Source organism: Bubalus bubalis, chromosome 23 (genome assembly GCF_019923935.1).
Source record: "Bubalus bubalis isolate 160015118507 breed Murrah chromosome 23, NDDB_SH_1, whole genome shotgun sequence".
Classification (NCBI taxonomy): domain Eukaryota; kingdom Metazoa; phylum Chordata; class Mammalia; order Artiodactyla; family Bovidae; genus Bubalus; species Bubalus bubalis.
The window spans coordinates 22,485,442-22,506,377 of record NC_059179.1 but is presented as its reverse complement, the minus strand read 5'-3'; the positions used below and the strand labels follow the sequence as shown (position 1 = coordinate 22,506,377).

General features: G+C 38.8%; 2 protein-coding genes across 12 annotated transcripts in view; both read right to left on the bottom strand.

Moving 5' to 3' along the window:
* The window catches only part of BTRC (beta-transducin repeat containing E3 ubiquitin protein ligase), a 173,621-nt gene that overhangs the window by 30,345 nt on the left and 122,340 nt on the right, over positions 1 to 20,936 (bottom strand). The gene's annotated exons all lie outside the window — the stretch shown is intronic.
* LOC102401379 (60S ribosomal protein L9-like) lies at positions 1,166 to 1,915 on the bottom strand. Its single transcript, XM_044935233.2, has one exon. It carries the CDS (start codon positions 1,776 to 1,778, stop codon positions 1,398 to 1,400), a length of 381 nt encoding a protein of 126 aa, XP_044791168.1. The 5' UTR covers positions 1,779 to 1,915; the 3' UTR covers positions 1,166 to 1,397.

The window sequence follows — 20,936 nt, the reverse complement described above, 5'->3', positions numbered from 1 at the left end:
AACAGGTATTATTTTAAATTGTTAAGTTTGTGGTAATTTGTTATGTAGCACTTAAAAAAACCACAATGTAACAATTTGGTCACAAAGGACTCCATTCCTCCCTGAACATGAATTCTGTTTCTCCCCCCATCAAGAAATAGTTTGTCCCAGCCTTTGAATCTGGGCTTTGACTAAAAGAATGCGGAGAAAGTAACATTCTGGGACTTCTAGGCTTAGGCAACTTCTGTCCCAAAGATTAGACATGACAGCGACTGAACTGAACTGAATGTCCATTGAAGCAGTGATGCCATCCAACCATCTCATCCTCTGTTGTCCCCTTCTCCTCCTGCCTTCAACATATCCCAGCATCAGGGTCTTTTCCAATGAGTCGACTCTTTGCATCAGCTTCAGCATGGGTCCTTCCAATGAATATTCAGGGTTGATTCCTTTAGGACTGACTGGTTTGATCTCCTTGCTGTCCAAGGGACTCTCAAGAGTCTTCTCCAACACCACAGTTTAAAAGCATCAATTCTTCAGTGCTCTGCCTTCTTTATAGTCCAACTCTCACATCTGTACATGACTACTGGAAAAACCGTAACTTTGACGATATGGACCTTTGTCAGCAAAGTAATGTCTCTGCTTTTTAATACACTGTCTAGGTTTCTCACAGCATTTCTTCCAAGGAGCAAGCATCTTCTAATTTCATAGTTGCAGTCACTGTCCTCAGTGATTTTGAAGCCCAAGAAAGTAAAAGTCTGTTACTATTTCCATTGTTTTCCCATCTATTTGCCAGAAAGTGATGGGACTGGATGCCAGTTTTCTGAATGTTGAGTTTTAAGTCTGCTTTTTCACTCTCCTTTTTCACCTGCAACAAGAGGCTCTTTAGGTCCTCTTCGCTTTCTGCCATTAGGGTGGTGTCATCTGCATATCTGAAGTTATTGCTATTTCTCCCATCAATCTTGATTCTAGCTTGAGCTTCATCCAGCCTGGCATTTCGCATGATGTACTCTGCATATAAGTTAAATAAGTAGGGTGACAATATACAGCTTTGATGTCCTCTTTTCCCAATTTGGAACCAGTCAGTTGTCCCATGTCTGGTTCTAACTCTTTTTTTTTTCTTTTTCCAAATCAAGAGTTTTTATTGCCTCTTTAAAATATCACCACTGAGTCCACAGAACCATCTGCCATCTTGTGGTTTCTGCAGCAGGATCACTGAGATCTTATTCATCAGCCTGCTGAACTGTTCCTTTTTCAGGAACACGGACACCATTCAAAATTTTTCTGATATCCTTGTTTTTAACTGTGGTGGCTTGCTGAATCAAAGCAGCTGAATTTGACACAAATGCAATGTCATTTCCTTCAAGAATCAACTCATCTTTCTGGGCTTGAGATACTGAATAGGCAACCCCTGACCTCATTCAAACCCTGCGTATGTATTTTTCACCCCCAAAATTTTGGATTTCCAAAAGAGAACCATTCTCCTGAACAACAACATCGATGGGGAAGTGGGCATACACCGACCTCATCTTGTAACGGAAGCCCAGTGTAACACCCTTGATCATGTTCTGTACATGACTACAGATTGTGCGAACAGTGGCCAATTCCTTTCTGTTTCCCCACCGTTTGTCAACATGGAGCCTCTTCTTTTTCTTTCCAAGGAGACTGAGTTCTACATTGATGTGATTGAAGTCCCCCTGCAGGGTGTCTCTGGGGCCCTTCACAATAACTGTCCGTCCCTTCAAGGTAATGTCGACATTTTCTGGGATGTCAACAGTCTGATTGCCGAGAATGGTCTTCATTCTCACAGTTGATGTGGCAAAGACTGGTTCTAACTCTTGCTTCTTGACCTCTATACAGGTTTCTCAGAAGGCAGGTAAGGTGGTCTGGTATCCCCATCTCTTTAAGAATTTTCCACAGTTTGTTGTGATCCACACAGTTAAAGGCTTTAGTGTAGTAAAAAAAGCAGATGTTTTTCTGGAATTCCCTTGCTTTTTCTATATCCAACAAATGTTGGAAATTTGATCTCTGGTTCCTCTGCCTTTTCTAAATCCAGCTTAAATCTGGAAGTTCTTGGTTCACATACTGTTGAAGCCTAGCTTGAAGAATTTTCAGCATGACATTGCTAGCATGTGAAATGAGAGCAACTGTGTGGTAATGCCACACAATTCTCTGCCAACATTCTTTGGCAATGCCCTTCTTTGGAATTGGAATGAAAACTGACCTTTTCCAGTCCTGTGGCCACTGCTGAGTTTTCCAAAGTTGTTGACATATTAAGTACAACCCTTCAACAGCATCATCTTTTAGGATCTTAAATAGCTCAACTAGAATTCTGTCACCTCCACTAGCTTTGCTTATAGTAATGCTTCCCACAGCCCACTTGACTTCACAACCCAGGATGTCCAGTTCTAGGTAAGTGACCACACAACTGTGGTTACCTGGGCCATTAAGACCTTTTCTGTATAGTTGTGTGTATTCTTACCACCTCTGCTTCATGTCTTCTGCTTCTGTTAGGTCCTTACCATTTCTATCTTTATCATGCCCATTCTTGCATGAAATGCTCCCTTGATACCTCCAATTTTCTCAAAGCGATCTACAGTCTTTCCTATTCTACTGTTTTCCTCTATTTCTTTGCATTATTCATTTAAGAAGTCCTTCTTATCTCTTCCTGCTACTCTCTGGAACTCTGCATTCAGTTGAGTGTATCTTTCCCTTTCTCCCTTGCCTTTTACTTCTCTACTTTCCTCAGCTATTTGTAAAGCCTCCTGAGACAACCACTTTGCTTTCTTGCACTTCTTTTTGTCTGGGATAGTTTTGGTCACTGCCTCCTGTACAATATTATGAACCTTCGTCCACAGTTCTTCAGGCACTCTGTCTACCACATCTAATCCCATGAATCTATTTGTCACCTCCACTGTATAATCATAAAGGATTTAATTTAGGTCATACCTGAAAGGCTTAGTGGTTTTCCCTACTTCCTTCAATTTAAGCCTGAATTCTGCAGTAAGGAGCTCATGATCTGAGTCACAGTCAGCTCCAGGTATTGTTTTTGCTGACTGTATAGAGCTTCTCCATCTTCTGCTGCAAAGAATATAATCATTCTGATTTTGGTACTGACTCTGATTTTGCTACTGACTCTACGGATGTCCATGTGTACAGGCATCCCTTGTGTTGTTGGAAAAGGGTATTTGCTCTAACCAGTATGTTCTCATAACAAAACTCTGTTGGCCTTTGCCCTGCTTCATTTTGTACTCCAAGGCCTAACTTGCCTGTTACTCTGGGTATCTCTTGACTTCCTACTTTTACATTCCAATCCCCTGGCATCAAAAGGACATCTTATTTTTTGTGTCTGTGTTAGTTCTAGACAGTGTTCTATGTCTTCATAGAATCAGTCAGCTTCAGTTTCTTCAGCATCAGTGCCTGGGGTATAGACTTGAGGATTACTATAATGTTGAATGGTTTGTCTTGGAAACAACTCTGAGATCATTCTGTCGCTTTTGTGGCTGCACCCAAGTACTGCATTTCAGACTCTCTTGTTGACTATGAGGGTTAGTTAGTTAAGTCGCTCAGTCGTTTCCGACTCTTTGCGACCCCATGGACTGTAGCCCACCAGACTCCTCCGTCCATGGGATTCTCCAGGCAAGAATACTGGAGTGGGTTGCCATTTCCTTCTCCAGGGGATCTTCCCGACCCAGGGATCAAACCCAGGTCTCCCACATGAGAGGCAGACGCTTTAACCTCTGAGCCACCAGGGAAGCCCATGAGGGTTACTCCATTTCTTCTAAAAGATCCTTGCCCACAGTAATAGATATACTGTTCATCTGAATTAAATCTGCCCATTCCCATCCATTATAGTTCAGTTTAATTCAGTTCAGTTGCTCAGTTGTGTCCGACTCTCTGTGACCCCCATGGACTGCAGCACGCCAGGCTTCCCTGTCTGTCACCAACTCCCAGAGCTTGCTCAAACCCATGTCCATTGAGTCGGTGATGCCATCCAACCATCTCATCCTCTGCCGTCCCCTCCTCCTCCTGCCTTCAATCTTTCCCAGCATCAGGGTCTTTTCTAATGAGTCAGCTCTTTGCATCAGGTGGCCAAAGTATTGAAGCTTCAGCTTCAGCATCAATCCTTTCAATTAATATTCAGCACTGATTTCCTTCAGGATTGACTAGTTTGATGTCCTTGCAGACTCTCAAGAGTCTTCTCCAAAACCACAGTTCAAAAGCATCAATTCTTCGGCACTCAGCTTTCATTATAGTTCACTGATTCCTAAAGATGTCAGTGTTCAATCTTGCCATCTCTTGCTTGACCATGTCCAATTTACCTTGATTCATGGACCTAACATTCCAGGTTCCTTTGCAATATTGCTCTTTACAGCATCGGACTTTACTTTTACCACCAGATACATCTACCATCAGATACATCCACAACTGAGCATCATTTCTGTTTTCATCCAGCCACTTCATTCTTTCTGGAGCTATTAATAATTGCCCTCTGCTCTTCCCCAGTAACATATTGGACACCTTTCCTGGGGGGCTCATCTTTTGGTGTCATATCTTTTTGCCTTTTTGTGCTGCCCATGGGGTTCTCCAGGCAAGAATACTGGAGTGGGGTTGCCATTTCCTCCTTCAGAGGACCATGTTTTGTCAGAACTCTTCACTCTGACCCATCAGTCTCGGGTGTCCCTGCGTGGCGTGGCTCATAGTTTCACTGAGTTACGCAAGCCCCTTCATCAGGACAAGGCTGTGATCCATGAAGGGGACAAAGGAACAGTACTCAATGATAAAAGGAGCAAACTACAGATATACCAAATGACAAGGATATATCTCAAAAACATGCTGAATGAAAGAAATCAGACACAAAAAGAGTATATACTTTATATTTCTACTTATATGAAACTCTAGGATTAACAAACCTAATTTATAATGATAAAAACAGAACAGTGGTTGCTTGGGACTGGATTTGGGGATGGGATTGACTGGGTAACGGCACCAGTAAAGTTTTGGATGGAATGAAAATGTTCCATAGAGTGACTGTTACACAGGTGTATACATTCATCAAAATTCATCAAACTGATTATTTAAAATGAAAATAGACTTTTAAAACTTCTAAGTATAGGGTATTCCTAAGGATAAATGCCATTGTAATATTAACTTAATTCATAATGAAGGTATTATATTTGTAGAGAATTCTGGAGATAAAGGCCTTTGTTATCAAGCCTCTTCTCTCTCTATCACTCTCCCTTACAGATTTTTCTACTAATGCCTAAAGTAAATGCAGCAAAATTTCAATTTGGGAACCTCAGAAAATCCACAAGGGTACAGTGAAAAAGTTCAATTATTAAAAAATCAAAAGGTTGTATATTAGAGTGGGAGAGAGGGTAATGGTTACTTGTGGCAATAGAATTGATTTGGCTTTCCCAGCAAAAGCCTGATGACTCAACCACTACTGTTCAAATGTCTAGGAAAGCTGACAAACAATCTCAGTTTAATGGTAACACTAACTTTCTGCCAACCCTGCACATCTCCTGTTCTGCTATTCTGTTCACAATGAACAGTTATCTCCAAAAGAAAGAAAGAAAGAAGCTGTCAGGTGACAAGCACACAAAATGAAAGGACTTAAGTATTTATACGACTGTTCTCAGCTTAGTCCTCAAAGGCCAAGGGCTAACATTTCCTTCCCTGAAAATATATTAAAGCATCACTTTCAAAATTACCATGAATTTCTCTGAAGCTTCTGCCTGGGCCAGGAAGGAAAAATACACACTTGCAGATACCAACTAGCCTAACCACTGCCTTGGCAACATTAAGTGTGCTGACTTTGCTAACTGCACTGGGTGTGTGCTGGAAGATACAGCACAGACTGGCTGAACTTAATGGTAAGATGACAGATGTTTTTAGTTTGCATGTAAACCCTGCTTTAATCACAAGGGAGGGTGTATGTTAAGTAGAGAAAAGAAAATGTTCCAGATATAGGACAACATTTGGAATTGTGGGTACAAGGACTAGATAAAGAGAATAACATTGATGACTAGAGAGATGCAAATGATATTTAAGGATTCTGTTTGGTCTTCAGAAGAACTCCAAGGAAAGACTCTGGTATTGAAACCCTGGGAACCCTGGGTGGGGGGGTGGGTGGAGTGAGGGAGGGATATAATGATTAAGATAATGAATGAATGAATATAAGTATAAAGTGGGCAACAGTTGTGCTTGGGTTCAGGCTATAGCCTAAGAGGGATAGAACAAGAATTTTGACTAAGGCTGGAACTTCAGAGTTATCAATCAATCAACAACCTTTAAAAACAAAAACAAAAACAGAAAATGTTTAATATTTATTGCTTTACACTTAAAACATAAAGAACAGAATGCTGTAAATAATGGGGAAGAAAAAGATAAAACTACAACACACCAAACACAAAGACTAAGGAAGGAAAGTCAGTTTTGGGTGGGGTAGCCAGTTCGTGGTAGATCAGGAGCCGACAGCGACGGCGATGGTGGTTGAAGAGCCTGTTTTGCCCCCAGGGGTGGTGAATTCTGACCCAGCTCTGGGTCTCCTGCAGGAGCAGCTGGGTTTTCCCTGCCCGAATGGGAAATCATCGTCTGCCCAGTGGGTCTCCTGCCGGGGCTTCAGGCTCTGCCCCAATGGGCTCCAGGCCCTCCAGCTGACTCAGGGGAAGGCTGACACAGTGTTCCACGTGGGAGCAGATGTGTTATGCTCTCTGTGAGCCCAGGACAGGACCCTGGGGAGTAGCCTGGGTGGTGTCCTGGCCCAACGCCTTTCCTGTTCACCTCTGGGCCCTGATTCTGGGGAACCCTCAGCGGCCACATTCAACAGGAGCCTGTGCTGGCCCTCAGTGGCAGTATGGTGCATGGGCCCCTCACTTGGGCAGATGGATCGGGTGTCCCCATCAAGCAGCTCCTCATGGATCTCTGGGCTGGGGCTCTGCAATGACAGTGTGGCAGCTGGCCCTGCCCGGAGGCATCAGAGCCCTGCCAGGCCATCATCTTATCACTGCCTCTTCTGTCCACTTGACCTTTTGCTCTCAGGTCAGGTACAGACCTGTGTCTGCTCAGATATGCACCCAGGAGGTAAGACATACATCTGAAGGGCTTGGGTTAAACCTCAGGTAGAAAGGCACTGCCTGGGCTCTCTACATCCCATCCAGCCAGCTTGAACTGGGGTGTGGACATAATCGGCCCACCAGACTTCTTATCAGTCTGCTCTTACTTGAGGCAGACCCATCCCACATAAACCCCTACCACATATACAGGCAGAGGACACAGATCTACCCTGGTGGGATCATAGTGATGGCTTCTACCCTGGTGGGATCATAGTGATGGCTTGGCCTAGGCTGGCCTGCCCTGCGCCACCCTGTGTTATCTAATTTTTACTGGGGTATAGTTGATTTATAATGTATCAGCTTCAAGTGTATACCAAAGTGAATCTGCTATACACACACACTCACACACACACACTCACTTTTTTTTAGATTTTTTTCCCCACATATTCCCCATATATTACAGAGTACTGACTAGAGTTCCCTGTGCTATATATGGTTAGGTCCTTATTAGTAATCTATTTTATATATAGTAGTATGCATGTATCAATCCCAATCTTGCAATTTATCCCTCTCCTCCTTTACCCCCAATAACCGTAATTTTAACAACCATTTATTGGGTGACTGGTCTGTGCTGGGCACTTTTCTAGGTGCTAGCAAAACCAGTGAACAGGTAGACAAAATTTTTCTTTACTTTCTCTGGCAAGAAGTAGAGGGAGAATATGTAATAAATATTTTAATCTTGAAACCAGTTAGTATTGTGAAGAAAACAAAACAAGCTAACAAAAAATACCCTAACTGAGGTGTTTATGCAATGACACTGAAGTAGGTAATGTCTGAACTGTGATTTGAAAGATGAGAGTCAAGCCTTATGAAGATATAGGGAAAAAACCTTCCAGACAGAAGGAAGAACAAGTCAATGGTGTGTTCAAATGAAAGAAAGAAAGGCAGCTGGTATGGATGGGGCAAACTGAATGAGGGAGAAAGTTGTGGGAAATGAGGTTAGTGAGGTGACCTGGGGCCAGATCATATAAGGACTTCTGGGTCACAGGTGAGGAGTTTGGACTTCTTGTTAAGTGTAAAGGAGAGCCCCTGGCAGTTTTGAGGTAGTTAAATATGGCATCATCTGATTTACCCTTTAGAAATACACTTGGAGAAGGCAATGGCAACCCACTCCCGTACTCTTGCCTGGAAAATCCCATGGGCAGAGGAGCCTGGTAGGCCGCAGTTCATGGGGTTGCTAAGAGTTGGACACGACTGAGCGACTTCATTTTCACTTTTCACTTTCATGCATTGGAGAAGGAAATGGCAACCCACTCCAGTGTTCTTGCCTGGAGAATCCCAGGGACGGAGGAGCCTGGTGGGCTGCCGTCTATGGGGTCGCACAGAGTCGGACACGACTGAAGCGACTTAGCAGCAGCAGGTACCACACAGAGAAGGGGGTGGGGCATCTGGGGCAGTGAGGAGAGACTAAGAAGAGCAAGTTGAAAGCAGAGGAAGGAAGACCAATTAGAGCTGATAACATAATCAAGGCAAGAAGCAGTCATGGCTAAGGTTAGAAAAGGCAGATTAGGAAGTGCTTAGAAGAAAGCTATTTTACCCTTACAAGAGAGGAAGAAGGAGAAAAGCCCTGTTGAGAATTATAAATCTGGGTTATAATACACATTTACTTCAGTATAGTGATTTACTTCTTCAGTAGGGCCAATCCTTCAAATATTTAATCTGGTACATCAACCTGGATAGGAACAAAACCAGGGTTCTTGCTCCTTGTGGGCAGAAGAAACAAGATAAAAATAAAATAAATTCAAGAGTTTTGCAGGGGATGGTGGGGGGGGGGATTTTTTTTTTTTAAAGGCCTATACTATTCTCTATTGGCTATTGCCAGGCTTTAGTTAATAAGGATATAAAAACATTGGTTTAAAGTTCTTTTTCTTATTGTCTTCCCTTGATTTCTCTGTAAAAACAGCTCTTAAAAAAGTCAACACTGTCTTGCTTAAATTAAGAGGAAATGATATTGTCTACATTTTGATTAGAACTGAAAGAATAAGTAAGTATACCTAAGAATGGAGATGGTGACAACACAGAGATCCAGAACAGTTCTAGAATTTACAAAGAGCTAGGGTAGAAAACAGAAAGGGACCCTTAGAAGGCACAGTAGAGCTCTCTGGTACTTGAGAATCTTTTAACAAAGAGTTTCAAGAGAAACGGAGAGAATCTGGCCATAAATTGAACATGCGGAGTAAAAGATAATGAATGATCAAAAGTAGAACCATCACTTTGAACATTTCCACTTAAAAAATCTCTATAACTTTCAGTGACCAAAGAAGTAGTCTACTATCTTTTGGGGCAAGGGGTAAGAGTGCAAATGAAAAGAAAAATGGTGACTATAGGTACAGAATGGGACAAACATTTCAGCAGGAGTAAACATCACATTTCTCAGTAGGATTATTGCATTAATATTTTAACAGCTTCTACTAAATATGATTACATATTGGGTGAACTCATAAATATGTCAGATCTGATTAGTGAACATGGAAGACAGGAAGGGGCAGATTTGTCAGCAGAAGGAAAGTTCACATTATGAATTTGACTGGTTTCTAATAACCAACAAGAAAAGCTTGCAATCACTCCAATTCTTTTAAATAAAACTCACCAGAAAATGAACTCACAAATGCCCCAGTATAAATGATTAAAGACTGGACACTTAGCAGTCTTTTTTTCCCCTATTAATTACAGGAAAAGCCATATAAAAAAATCTACCAAAACCACAACAAAGCCATTTTTATTATTTCTGAGGAAGTTAAAGGGATAGGATAGTCACTTGACATCTTTAGGTTTCAAACAGGGGCTCTTGTTTCTGCAGTGGGTTCTCTCATGGAACTTCACAGCTTCCAGGGTGATAGGTTCTTTTGTTCTAAACCAAGAAGCTCACAGCAGTTTAATTTACTGCTGCATTATTATAGCTACTAACTACGCACACCTCCAAGGCTGGTAAACCCACTGATGTAGATAGTGCCACCTTAAAAGGATTTTTGGATGGGTCTTAGTGATGAGGGGGAAAAAAGGACATAATGTTTAATTATAAGAAATGATTGAAATAGGCACAGACATACCCCGGGTGCCTCTGCACTGCAGCAAGCTCTAAACTTGTTATCGTTAATGGTTTAAATTTCACTGTGCTAATCATTTCAGGACACAAGCCTTTCTTGATAATCTAATGAATTATTCCAACATCCTTCAGCAAAAAAAAAAAAAAAATCCTCCATGACAGCACTAATTACAAGACGTTTTCCCAGTGCTTATGTAAAATATGACAGAGCAGCAGCTTAGGGAATTGCAGAAAACTGCTTCTAATTTCCACTGAGAAACTGACAAACACCTCTCTTTCATCTCTCCCAGCTCTCAAGTAAGATTTAACTTTCTCATTTAGTTAATTACCGAGTGAGGATCATCATTTCCCCGGATCGGAGCGGCACAGAGCCTTTATCGTGTTAACTTGTGAACTTGATCGATGGCTGCTGCTAAAACTTAATAACTTCACCCCCTGGCAAATTGTAAGATAAATATAATAGGAGAAACTCTGACAGTAAAAACCTGCCAGAAATGAGCGCTGTGTTTATGTTTCTTTGCAGGCAGCAAAAAAAAAAAAAAAAAAAACCACAACAACCGACAGCTTATTACTGGTTGCGTGTTACTTATATTTAAAAGACTCCAGGCAGTTAACTTTCTACATACTGTTAAAACTTTGCTCACAATATGGGGAAAAATGAGAAAAAGCACCAGTGATGCAGACTTGGGGAAATGAGGGAAGAAGAAGAAAAAAATAGGGAGAAGGGCAAAGCAAGGGAATATACTGTGTAAAATCTTTTAAAATGTCATGTTTATCATATAAAATGTTCAACCAGCACAAATAGGCATAAAATTCTTAAAAAATAATAAAACACTGTATGAATTATATCTAGGAGCAAAGCGAGAGAATTTCACTCACTCAAATTTTTTCAATGACCATAAGTCCATGCCTGAAGAATCCAATTAACTGTAGAATTCCTAGATCTCTTCTCAAAAACCCCTGCAGCTAGAAAACCATTTACTAAATACACCATTTAACCCTTTCTGAAACAAGTACACTATAGCTAGGAAATGCATAACTCTGTCTAGAGCACTTCATCTAGTCTTATTCACCTTCCATACCTCAGCTAGCCAATTGAGAAGCAAACAGTCTGGATTTTTTTTTCCCCTTTTGGTCCAGTTTGAATCTGAATTTGGAATTTTAACATTTAACTGAGCAAATTGGTACCATGGCCTAGTACAGTATGAATTTTAAGCCTTTTATAACCAACAGTAGCAAGGAAAATAGACAAGGTATAACAATGAGGTATAACAATAATAGAATACCTGCTCATGAATGGCAGTTCCCTCTATCCCTCAAGACTGAAAACAAATCTGTATGTAAATTGCTAAGTCTATTATACTGACCACCCTCACATTACAGAAATATTACCAATAAAACAAAATATGAACTAAATTCTGGGAAAAGTAGAGAAAGGCACAAAAGGTCTTATAGGACTTATGAGTTTAAGCCTAACTTGTGAGATAGTTTTTAAAATGCATTATCTGATATGTTATCGCCAAGAGCTGAAGGCTACATGCTACAATCAAGGGGCCACCATTTTGAAAGTTGAAAGGAAGACTGACATTAAAATGGCAAATTCACATTCAGCAGAGGATCAAATTTGATTCCTTTTTTTTTTTTTTTTTTGGTTTTTACTTTCTTTAAATAAGGATTATTGGGGTCAAGCAAAGAAAGACTGATTTAAAAAAAAAAACAAAAAACAGCATTTATAACTACTTTAGAAAATATGAAAAATACAGAAGCAGACAGAATATAAAAACTGTCCATAGTTTCCATCATCAACAAATAAACGATATGCACATTTTGGTGGGTATGTATCTTTTCGGTCTAAAAAAATTATTAGTGCATTATTTGATTGAGAGAGTGTTTCTATGTCACCTAGAGAATTCTTTGTCTATAACATCAAATCAATCAGAGTTGGCAAAATTTATCTCCTTTGCTGAACACCTCAGAGAAGTCAAGATCTGATCCCATAGGATACAGAATTGTAAGTGACTAGAAGTGTGGGAAGCAGGGGAGAGGAGAAAGAGGAGGAGAGAGGAGGGAGGGGTGAGGAGGAGTGAGAAGGATGGGGAAGGGTGAGAAGAAAGGGAAGGGAAGGAGGGAGACGAGTGAGCAAGGAAGAGAGGAAAGGTGAGAAAGGAGAGGAATGAAAGTGACTGGGGATGGGTAGAGAGTGGGTAGGAGAGAGGAAGGAAACGGAAAGGTTAGGCATGGGTAGGAAGAAATGGCTAAGGGGAAAGAGATGAGGGGCTGGGGAAGAGATGGAGGGAGAGACGGAAGGTAGGGATGAGATGAAGAGAGATGAGGGGAAAAGGAATGAATATAACTAAATGCAAAAGGAGCCTAGCACTACCATGTTCACCTGCCCTAAGAAAAACAATATGCCTGTCAGGAAAAAAGGTCCTCTCCCACACAATAAAAATCAAGAGGGAGAGGGGATGAAAAACTATTTTTCTAAACCGCTACTTAATGTTTCAGGCAGAGTAATAAAGTTTAACTGTCTGGAATCTTGTTGCTCTTTCTGTTAACTTCCTCAGATAGAGGTTGCTTATCTGGATGTTAAATAATGTTAATAGTACCAAAACAAAATTTCTGTGATGGAGAAAGTTTTAACTAAGAGTCTTCTCCCTGACTTTCCCCTCATATCCTCCCTTTATCTTAGCATCAGAAAGCTAAGTTCTACCAATAAATAACAGGGAATGACAGAGGCACTGGCTGCCAGAGAGAAACACAGAGACACACTTAAAATGCAATTAAAAAGGACACAGGGAAATACAGTTAATTTAAAATAAAGAAGAAAAAACTATCCTCCTCCTCCTTGTGCACTAATCCTTACATTTTTCTGTCCAATAAAAAGGTCTCAATGACTTGGTAAAACTTGCTCCTGAAGAAAGCCTTTGAGAAGCTATATCTAAAACCTGGATTAAGAAAATACAAGGCTTTTTGGGATAGGATCTCAAGAAGCCAACTCAGCTTTCTAGAAGAAATTCAACTCCTTCCAAATGCTTGTTAATGCATGTTAAACGCAGCAAGAAATAATCCTATGAGGCAGCAGCACAGGCCTCTCTTAGCTGCAGTGAATGAAGTAAATGACTTGTAACTTCTGGAAGTCTTGGTTATCTGCAGGTAAAACTTTAATAACCCTTGGAGCATGAAGGGACAAAAGACATTTCTCTCTGGAATACATGGGTAATTGTCTTCTTAATTTATCCAGAAAAAGCTTAGTTTGGATGTAGCATCTGCTTTTTTTTTTTTTTTTTTTAAGCAGAGGTGATCAAAATAACTTGCTCAAATTCACAGAAGTTATTAGATTTCGGATCAGACTGCAAAATGCAGTTGTTAAGTGTATAGTTTTTCTAAACTGATATTTTGGATCTGCTCTTACCAATAAGAATGCTACTATCACTACACTGATGCTTTGTCTGTAAGTACTCTAACTTTAATCCACTGTTTTCTAAGATTAGTTTCAACATTTTTATGTAAAAAAATACATAAAATATTACTATGCAAAAATTCAAGAATGAGAGTAAAACTGAACTTACAATGAGTGACATTTAACAATTGGAGAAGACTGGAAAGAGCAAGGGAAAGACATCGAAATATGTTTCATGATATGAAATAAAAGACATTTGAACATTTGACTTTTTTTTTCATTTTCAATCTTTCAGAGCAATTGCCAAAACATACTCCTACAACACTCAAATCTAGTGAGGGAAAAACAATAAGGAAGTTATTAGCATGGTAACAAGATTCTCAACACAGTACCCTAATTTTGAAAATCCACTTTTCTGATTTTTACAGTAAATACAGGATGATTCCTCCAATCTGTAAAGTATAGAGTACATTTTGCTTCCTTCAGACTTTGTACTTCATTTTAGTAATCAGCAAAGACAGGGCAGAAACCAGATTGAAATTCCAGCTGTCATCAGCATTCACCTCCTTTTCTTTCAAAAATTAGCAGAAAAACAATTACTCTGTGATTTTGTCCGAAGGTTATTTATATTTCCCCCACATGGGCACTATTTTTATGGGGTTTCATGGGCCAGAGACTGCAGACTTTTGGTGTTCTGGAGAAAATACTGAATCTTGAGTGTCACAAAAAATTTTCTTTTTCTAAATGGAACCTCTACCAGGGATTTTGTGTTTGTTTACTAAGAGTGAAGGTGGGATGAGAAAATGAAAATCAGGAAGACAGTTACTTCCATACTGTTTACGAGCTTGTTTAAGAAATAGAACTGTGGTCTTTTCTTTGCAGAACTTGGCTTTTCTTAAAGGATGAAACAGTTTCTGTAAAGACACTTCCTGGTTTACTACCCAGTTTTTCACTTCACCTAGGTGTGGCTTAAGCTCACATGCAGCACCATAAATATGAAACGCAAGGGTAACAACTTTTTACAGTGAAGTTTTCCTATGAGCCAAATGCACTCTACTTCCATTTTCTGTTTAAGGAATAAACAGAGGCTTTGGAAATTTCATGCTTTGGAAACAAACCACTACAAAAAGTTCTCTTATAGTTGAGTCACATGTAAACGGCTCTACAGCAAAAGTTAGACAGCACGGTGGCCTAGTCCCATCACTAATTAGCTATGTAATCTTGGCTAAGTCTCTACTGTTTGGGATCTCCTCTATAAAATGAGTGGGTGGATGGAATAATCTGAGGCTCAGTCTGGCTTTTATATTTTGAGTTTATGGTTCAGTTCCATGTAAATTAAAATAGAGCTGAGGGAATACATTTACAAAGAGAATCATTCTTCACATTTTCTTACTAGAAAACGAACATATTAGAGTTTAAGAAAACACACCTCAAGCAAAAAGAAGTATTTTTCATAATATTATTCGGTCAAGCAATATATTCCAAAATCCCAAGAGTAAGTCAAACTTTCCTGCAACAATTGAGCTTTTAATGCAAAGAAATGCTATCATTCTGACTGTAACTGTTACACAGGTAACATTACTATTCTTTTACTTTACTTAACCATAGTTAAGAATTTAAAACTTTATGGTATAACTTTTCTCAGGGCTGACACAGATCTGAAGACTTAATGTTACCGTGACACTTTGTGTCTCAATGTGCCTCACTTTTTTCATAATTTACTCTCGTATTTCCCCATCCATCTTCCTCTATGCTGCTGCTAAGTCGCTTCAGTCGTGTCCGACTCTGTGCGACCCCACAGACGGCAGCCCTCCAGGCTCCTCTGTCCCTGGGATTCTCCAGGCAAGCATACTGGAGCGGGTTGCCATTTCCTTCTCCAGTGCATGCATGCATGCTGAGTTGCTTCAGTCGTGTCCAACTCTGTGCGACTCCACGGACAGCAGCTCACCAGGCTCCTCTGTTCCCGGGATTCTCCAGGCAAGAATACTGGAATGGGTCGCCATTTCCTTCTCCATCTTCCTCTATAGTTCCCGGTATTTATGGTGTTCAAGAAAATTGTAAATAAATAAATGTATCTATTAAAAATTCCTTTATTTCACAAGGAGATAAAATATTTTATCAATTTAATGTATCAATTTGTCTTATTTAGGGCCAAATCAAAATAGTAGGGCTACATGAAGAGTCTGCAAATAGATATGAAAAAATTACTGGGATCCTCTTAATGCTTTCTATCAAGATTATAGTGGTCATGATCTGATGGCTGCTGCTCTCTGCTGGTTTAATTTTCACCCTTACAGCCCACAGCCAGTTCTATCTTAGAGACCTTCTTCTGTTGGATTCCAAAGGCCATCAAGTGTCCTCAAGGACAAAGTGATATATTAGCTACTGTAATAAAGGAGACTATGTATAAAACACCAAGCACAGGGTCTGGCACATAAATGCCTAATAAAGGTAATCATTATCATTTGCTGGTATGTAGAAACCATCTGAGCAATTCAGCCTGTATCAGGACCGGCCCATTAAACTTTGAAAGTAAAATTTTAACTGAAACTCCATACCAAATTCCCCAGGAAAAGGAAATATGAATAAGAATATTTTAAAGTATGCTAACTTGTCTGGCCACCATTAGCTGATGTGATTGGGGATAGAACTGTGAAGAAAAAAAAGAAAATTTAAGATGTGATTAGACTGTAAGAACAGCTCAAAGGCTCTGGGTGAGAAAACTACAACTTAGGGAATTTTTGTGTGTACTGAGTTATCTCATTTATACAAATATATTGAGGACTTCCTATGTGTAAGTGCCTAATGGAACACTCATTAACTGCTGGAGAGAATATAAATTGGTACCACCAGTCAGGAAATTCTAATTTCCCTCCTAGTGACACACGCAACAGAATACATGTATTCATTGCACATAATGACCAAAAGATATATACCAAAAAATTTTGTAGTTATCAAAATCTGAATGGACACATATATTTGGTATATTTACATAATGACATACTACACATCAATGAAAATAAATAAATTACAGCTATATGCAATAATATGATTCTCAAAAACATTATGTTGAGGGAAGTAAGTTAGATAGCAAAGAATATACACTGTATGATTCCATTCACACAAAGTTCAAAGCCAGGCAAAACTAACACATGATGTTAAGCAGTGAGGAGAATGGCTAGCCTTGGGAGGGGAATGACAAAGAAGGCAGGAGTGGGTTTCTGGCATGGGTTTTTTTCCTTTCCTCCTCCTTTTTTTAATCTTGCTAGTGGTTACACAGATACGTTCACTTTGTGAAAATTAGCTGAGCCAAACTCAGGGTCTCCTGAATACTGTATTGGAAACAGCTTATTGTATTCATAAAAAGAGAAATAAGAGTGGATAAAGTCCTGTTTGGTTACAGATACACAGTCCTAACCCTTATTTTCTGATGTAAAAGAAACAGGGAGTTCTATAAAAAAGATTTAAAATTTTGCCATGGCACAGCTTTAGCCTCTATTTTCACTTACGACCCTTTGGCCACATACAGACAACTGTTCCCATATGCCACTACTCTGAACAAGGTTAGAGCTCCCTCTAGCACTTTTAACTAAGTAAACATCACAGGCCCTTACAGAGCTGACACAGTTTGGTGCTGCCCACGGTTAAATGCAATATGGCGATTTTTATTTTTAATTTGCTTTAATTGTTGCTACGGTATGAATAATTAATAGGCTGCCTAAGCCAGTTTTGTAAAGTTCACAATACAGAAAGCCAGGAGAGAAATATCTACTTAGAAAGGAGGCTTAAAAATGGTTATAACTGCTATAATATTAGAGAATTTGGAGCATTTATTCATAATTTGTGGCAACATTTATGTCTCACCAACAAAGAAGCATGCTACCAAGCACTTCCTACTAAAAAATTCTTCTAATTTTCATCAATTTTTCTCTTCATGGCTTCACAACCATTATATGTATAGTACCAAATAAGAGCAAAGTAGGTCAGTGTTAGGAGAACCTTGCTCTTCAGTGGAGGAGAAGAGGAAGGTTTGGCTGTAAACACTTAACCTAGTTCCATCCATTCTAAAACAAGTATTTATCAGCATTAAATAACCCCCTGGACAATAGAGGCTATTCAAATTAGCCTGTATTCTTTTCCCATGCTTGTAAATTCCCTTCTCCACTGAGACCTTAACCAATGGAAATTATGTTATCAATGTTTCCACTCAGGAATGTCTGTTTCATGTTTGGATATGCCAGAAAGTATAATTTAGTTATGATGTTGCAATCCCACACATTTCAGGAGGAATTTGAGCAGTCTCTGAAAGTTCAATGATTATAATACACACCATCCTGGAATGTAGCCAGAAATAAAAGGGGCTTCATTTTTCATTGTTGGATTTTCAATCTTCCCCTCCCTGAAAGAAACACTGCTTATCAACACTCTGGTTAAAATTAATACACATATAAAACCAGTTAATAAGTTCCTTGAATCAAGGAGAATTAAAAAGAAGAGAATATAAAGAATTAGAGTAAACTCATTTTAGCCAAGACTATTATGTGTTATTCATTATTTTGCATACTAAAGTTAAGAAATAACATTTTTGAGCTATAATAAATAAATATTTCCTATCAACCTTTTTTTAGCATACAGATCCCTCAAAAAGTATGTCTAAAGTCAGAGGAAACTTTAGCAATTTCCAAGGGAAATTTTTATCATTTTTTTGGTTAGCATTTTAAATGGAGATTAATACAAGTCAGTACGACTTCCTCTCTCATGCTCTGGTTACACACAAGCACTGCTCTGCCAAAGACAGCAGTGCGGCATGGATGTCAGCACTGGATCTTTCCTGCACATATCACCACAAAGCCACGATGCCAAGTTACCACTTACTTTGGTTTTGTATCATGTCTGCTGGTCACATAACACTGCCACATTCACTCCAAGGGCAGCTCAAACTAGGGGTGAAATATTATCTGAAAACAGTGATTCATTAAGCTACTGAGAGCTTCAATCATGAGTTGTGTTTTTCCTAAGATAGGATCCACTACTGCTTCTCTTTTAATTCACCTAGTATCTGCTGGGAGCCATATATCATGAACTAGAACAAGAATGACAGATCTGAATTAACACAACAGAAAAGCTATTTGATGCTGCCTCCTGGTTTCTGCGCTTCACTCTCTTTCATGGCATCCAAAGGCTTCAGAACCCTGGCATTAATTAAGCCACAGTTTTATTACATACAATCAAAAGCCTGAAAAGAAAAGCTCAGATAGTAAGAGGAGATTACAAGTTTCACTTAATAGTTTTATTTTTTTTGTGGTTGCTAATTAATGTATTTTAAATTTTTATCTCATATGGAATGCTGAAAAGGAAAATATCAGTACTGTAAGTGTAAGAGGAGAACACAAACCTAAAATGTATTACCGTATCATGATTTTACAGAACCAGTTTGCATACTTTGTGTTTTCCAAATCATGGCTACTTGTTAATAAATTGCTAATACTTAGTAGGCACCATAGAGAACTTTTTAGAAAATCCCCACACATTTGCTTCATCTGGCCTAATTTCTATGTACTAAAACGCTAAACACAGTGACTGAAAACACACAGATATGGGGTCAGATAGTCTGGGTTCAAATTCTAGTTTTGCAACATATCTTGGGCAAATTGCTTAATACCTCTCAGTTATAGTTAATCTGTATATAAAATGGGGTTGTGTATGCTTAATGAGATCGTCATCCGGATTTGAGTTAGAGTATATATAAAACCCTTAACCCTTAGTGTCTGGCACATTGTAAACATTCAATAAACAATGGTGCAAAAGGCTGTCAAATCTGACGACATAATATCTGGATTTTAATACTTTAAATAATATATATCAGACTCAACAAATATAAGTTGAGAATCTACCTTCCGCAAGTTAAAATTAGTTCTACTCAAACTCTACACTGATGGCAATTGATTTTTGCATACAATTTGCCTTTTATAGGTAACTTCTACCATGTATTTTCAACTGAGGAGAAGCAGAGTAAAAGCTCTAAAATTCAAACTTCTAAAGTTTCAAGAGAACTAAATAATAGCATTAATTGGAAACCAAGAGTAGCCTAAATAGCTGACTAAAAGATTATGTGCATAAGCAAACAATTATATATAGAATGAATAAACAAGGTCCTTCCATATAGCACAAGGAACTATATTCAGTGTCCTGTGATAACCATAATGGAAAAGAATATGAAAAAGAATGTATATTTATGTATAACTGGATCACTTTGCTATCGAGCAGAAATGAACACAAACTTGTAAATAAACTGAACTTCAATAAAACAAATTTTAAAAATTAGTTATATAAAGCTCTCACTTGAATCTACTTTTATTGCATGTTCTCATGTTATAATGTTGAGAAAGTGGCTCCCACAGTGTCCAGGCTAGATGTATTCAAATTTACATTTCTCAGTACTCAAATCTTCGAAAAACATCCCATATCCTTTTATTATTGCAAATGGAATCTACTATAATCTGTAATATGATGTCTACACCTATTCCTTATTAAAATGTAAAACATAATAAATAGTTGTATTTCTTGGACTTATATTCAGAACCTACCTCTTCTCTAGAATTACCTAGAGGAAAAAGAAAATTCCTTCAACCTATCAAATTTAAAGTTAAAAAAACAAAACCCAAAAAACACTATACTAATCCTACCAAAAAAAAAGCCCCAAACCCACACATATTAAGATTCAAGGAAACAGTTTTTAAGTTCCCTAATCCCTCAGGTTTTAAGTACGCCAACTATAAGAATAAGAAAAAATACACAAACTGGAAATGAACCTCACACATAGATGTAAATAACGCCACTCTTTAGGTTGCCCATTAATCCACAAGTGGCATATTCATCTTATTTACAGTATTATACCCCCTGCCATGATATTCCATTACAGAGTCACGCTACACACTCCATAGTTAACACTGTAGGAACCATCTCTCTTTAAACACGGTTTTCTCTCTATATTTCCCTTTAGGCTTGCTCCCAAGTTTTGTTTCTTGCTTCTTTTAATCTTTACAATTAAATTTCTTATGTTACTAGATATTCCAAGAAAATGTGGATAAAGTTAAAGAAGTGCTGTCCGAGGTATAAAACATAATTAAATTTATGTTCATTCTTCTAAAAGTATTTCAACATTTCTGTTTATCATGGTCCTAGTGCTCCACGTGACCAAGTGCTTCTTATATATATTTATATGTCAATCTTAACTATCAAAAACTTCTATCCTTTCCATTAGAGAATACCTAGGGAGATTTTATATACACATACACACACAGAATAATAGTCATGTTTGTTTGCTTTTTGCTTCATTTGCTTTTGATGAACCTGTTTCTTAATTACTCACTGTCCCAAGCCTCCTCTTTACTGT

Coding starts and splice junctions, on each gene's coding strand:
- LOC102401379 (XM_044935233.2), bottom strand. CDS start 1,778: ATGAAGACCATTCTCGGCAATCAGACTGTTGACATCCCAGAAAATGTC.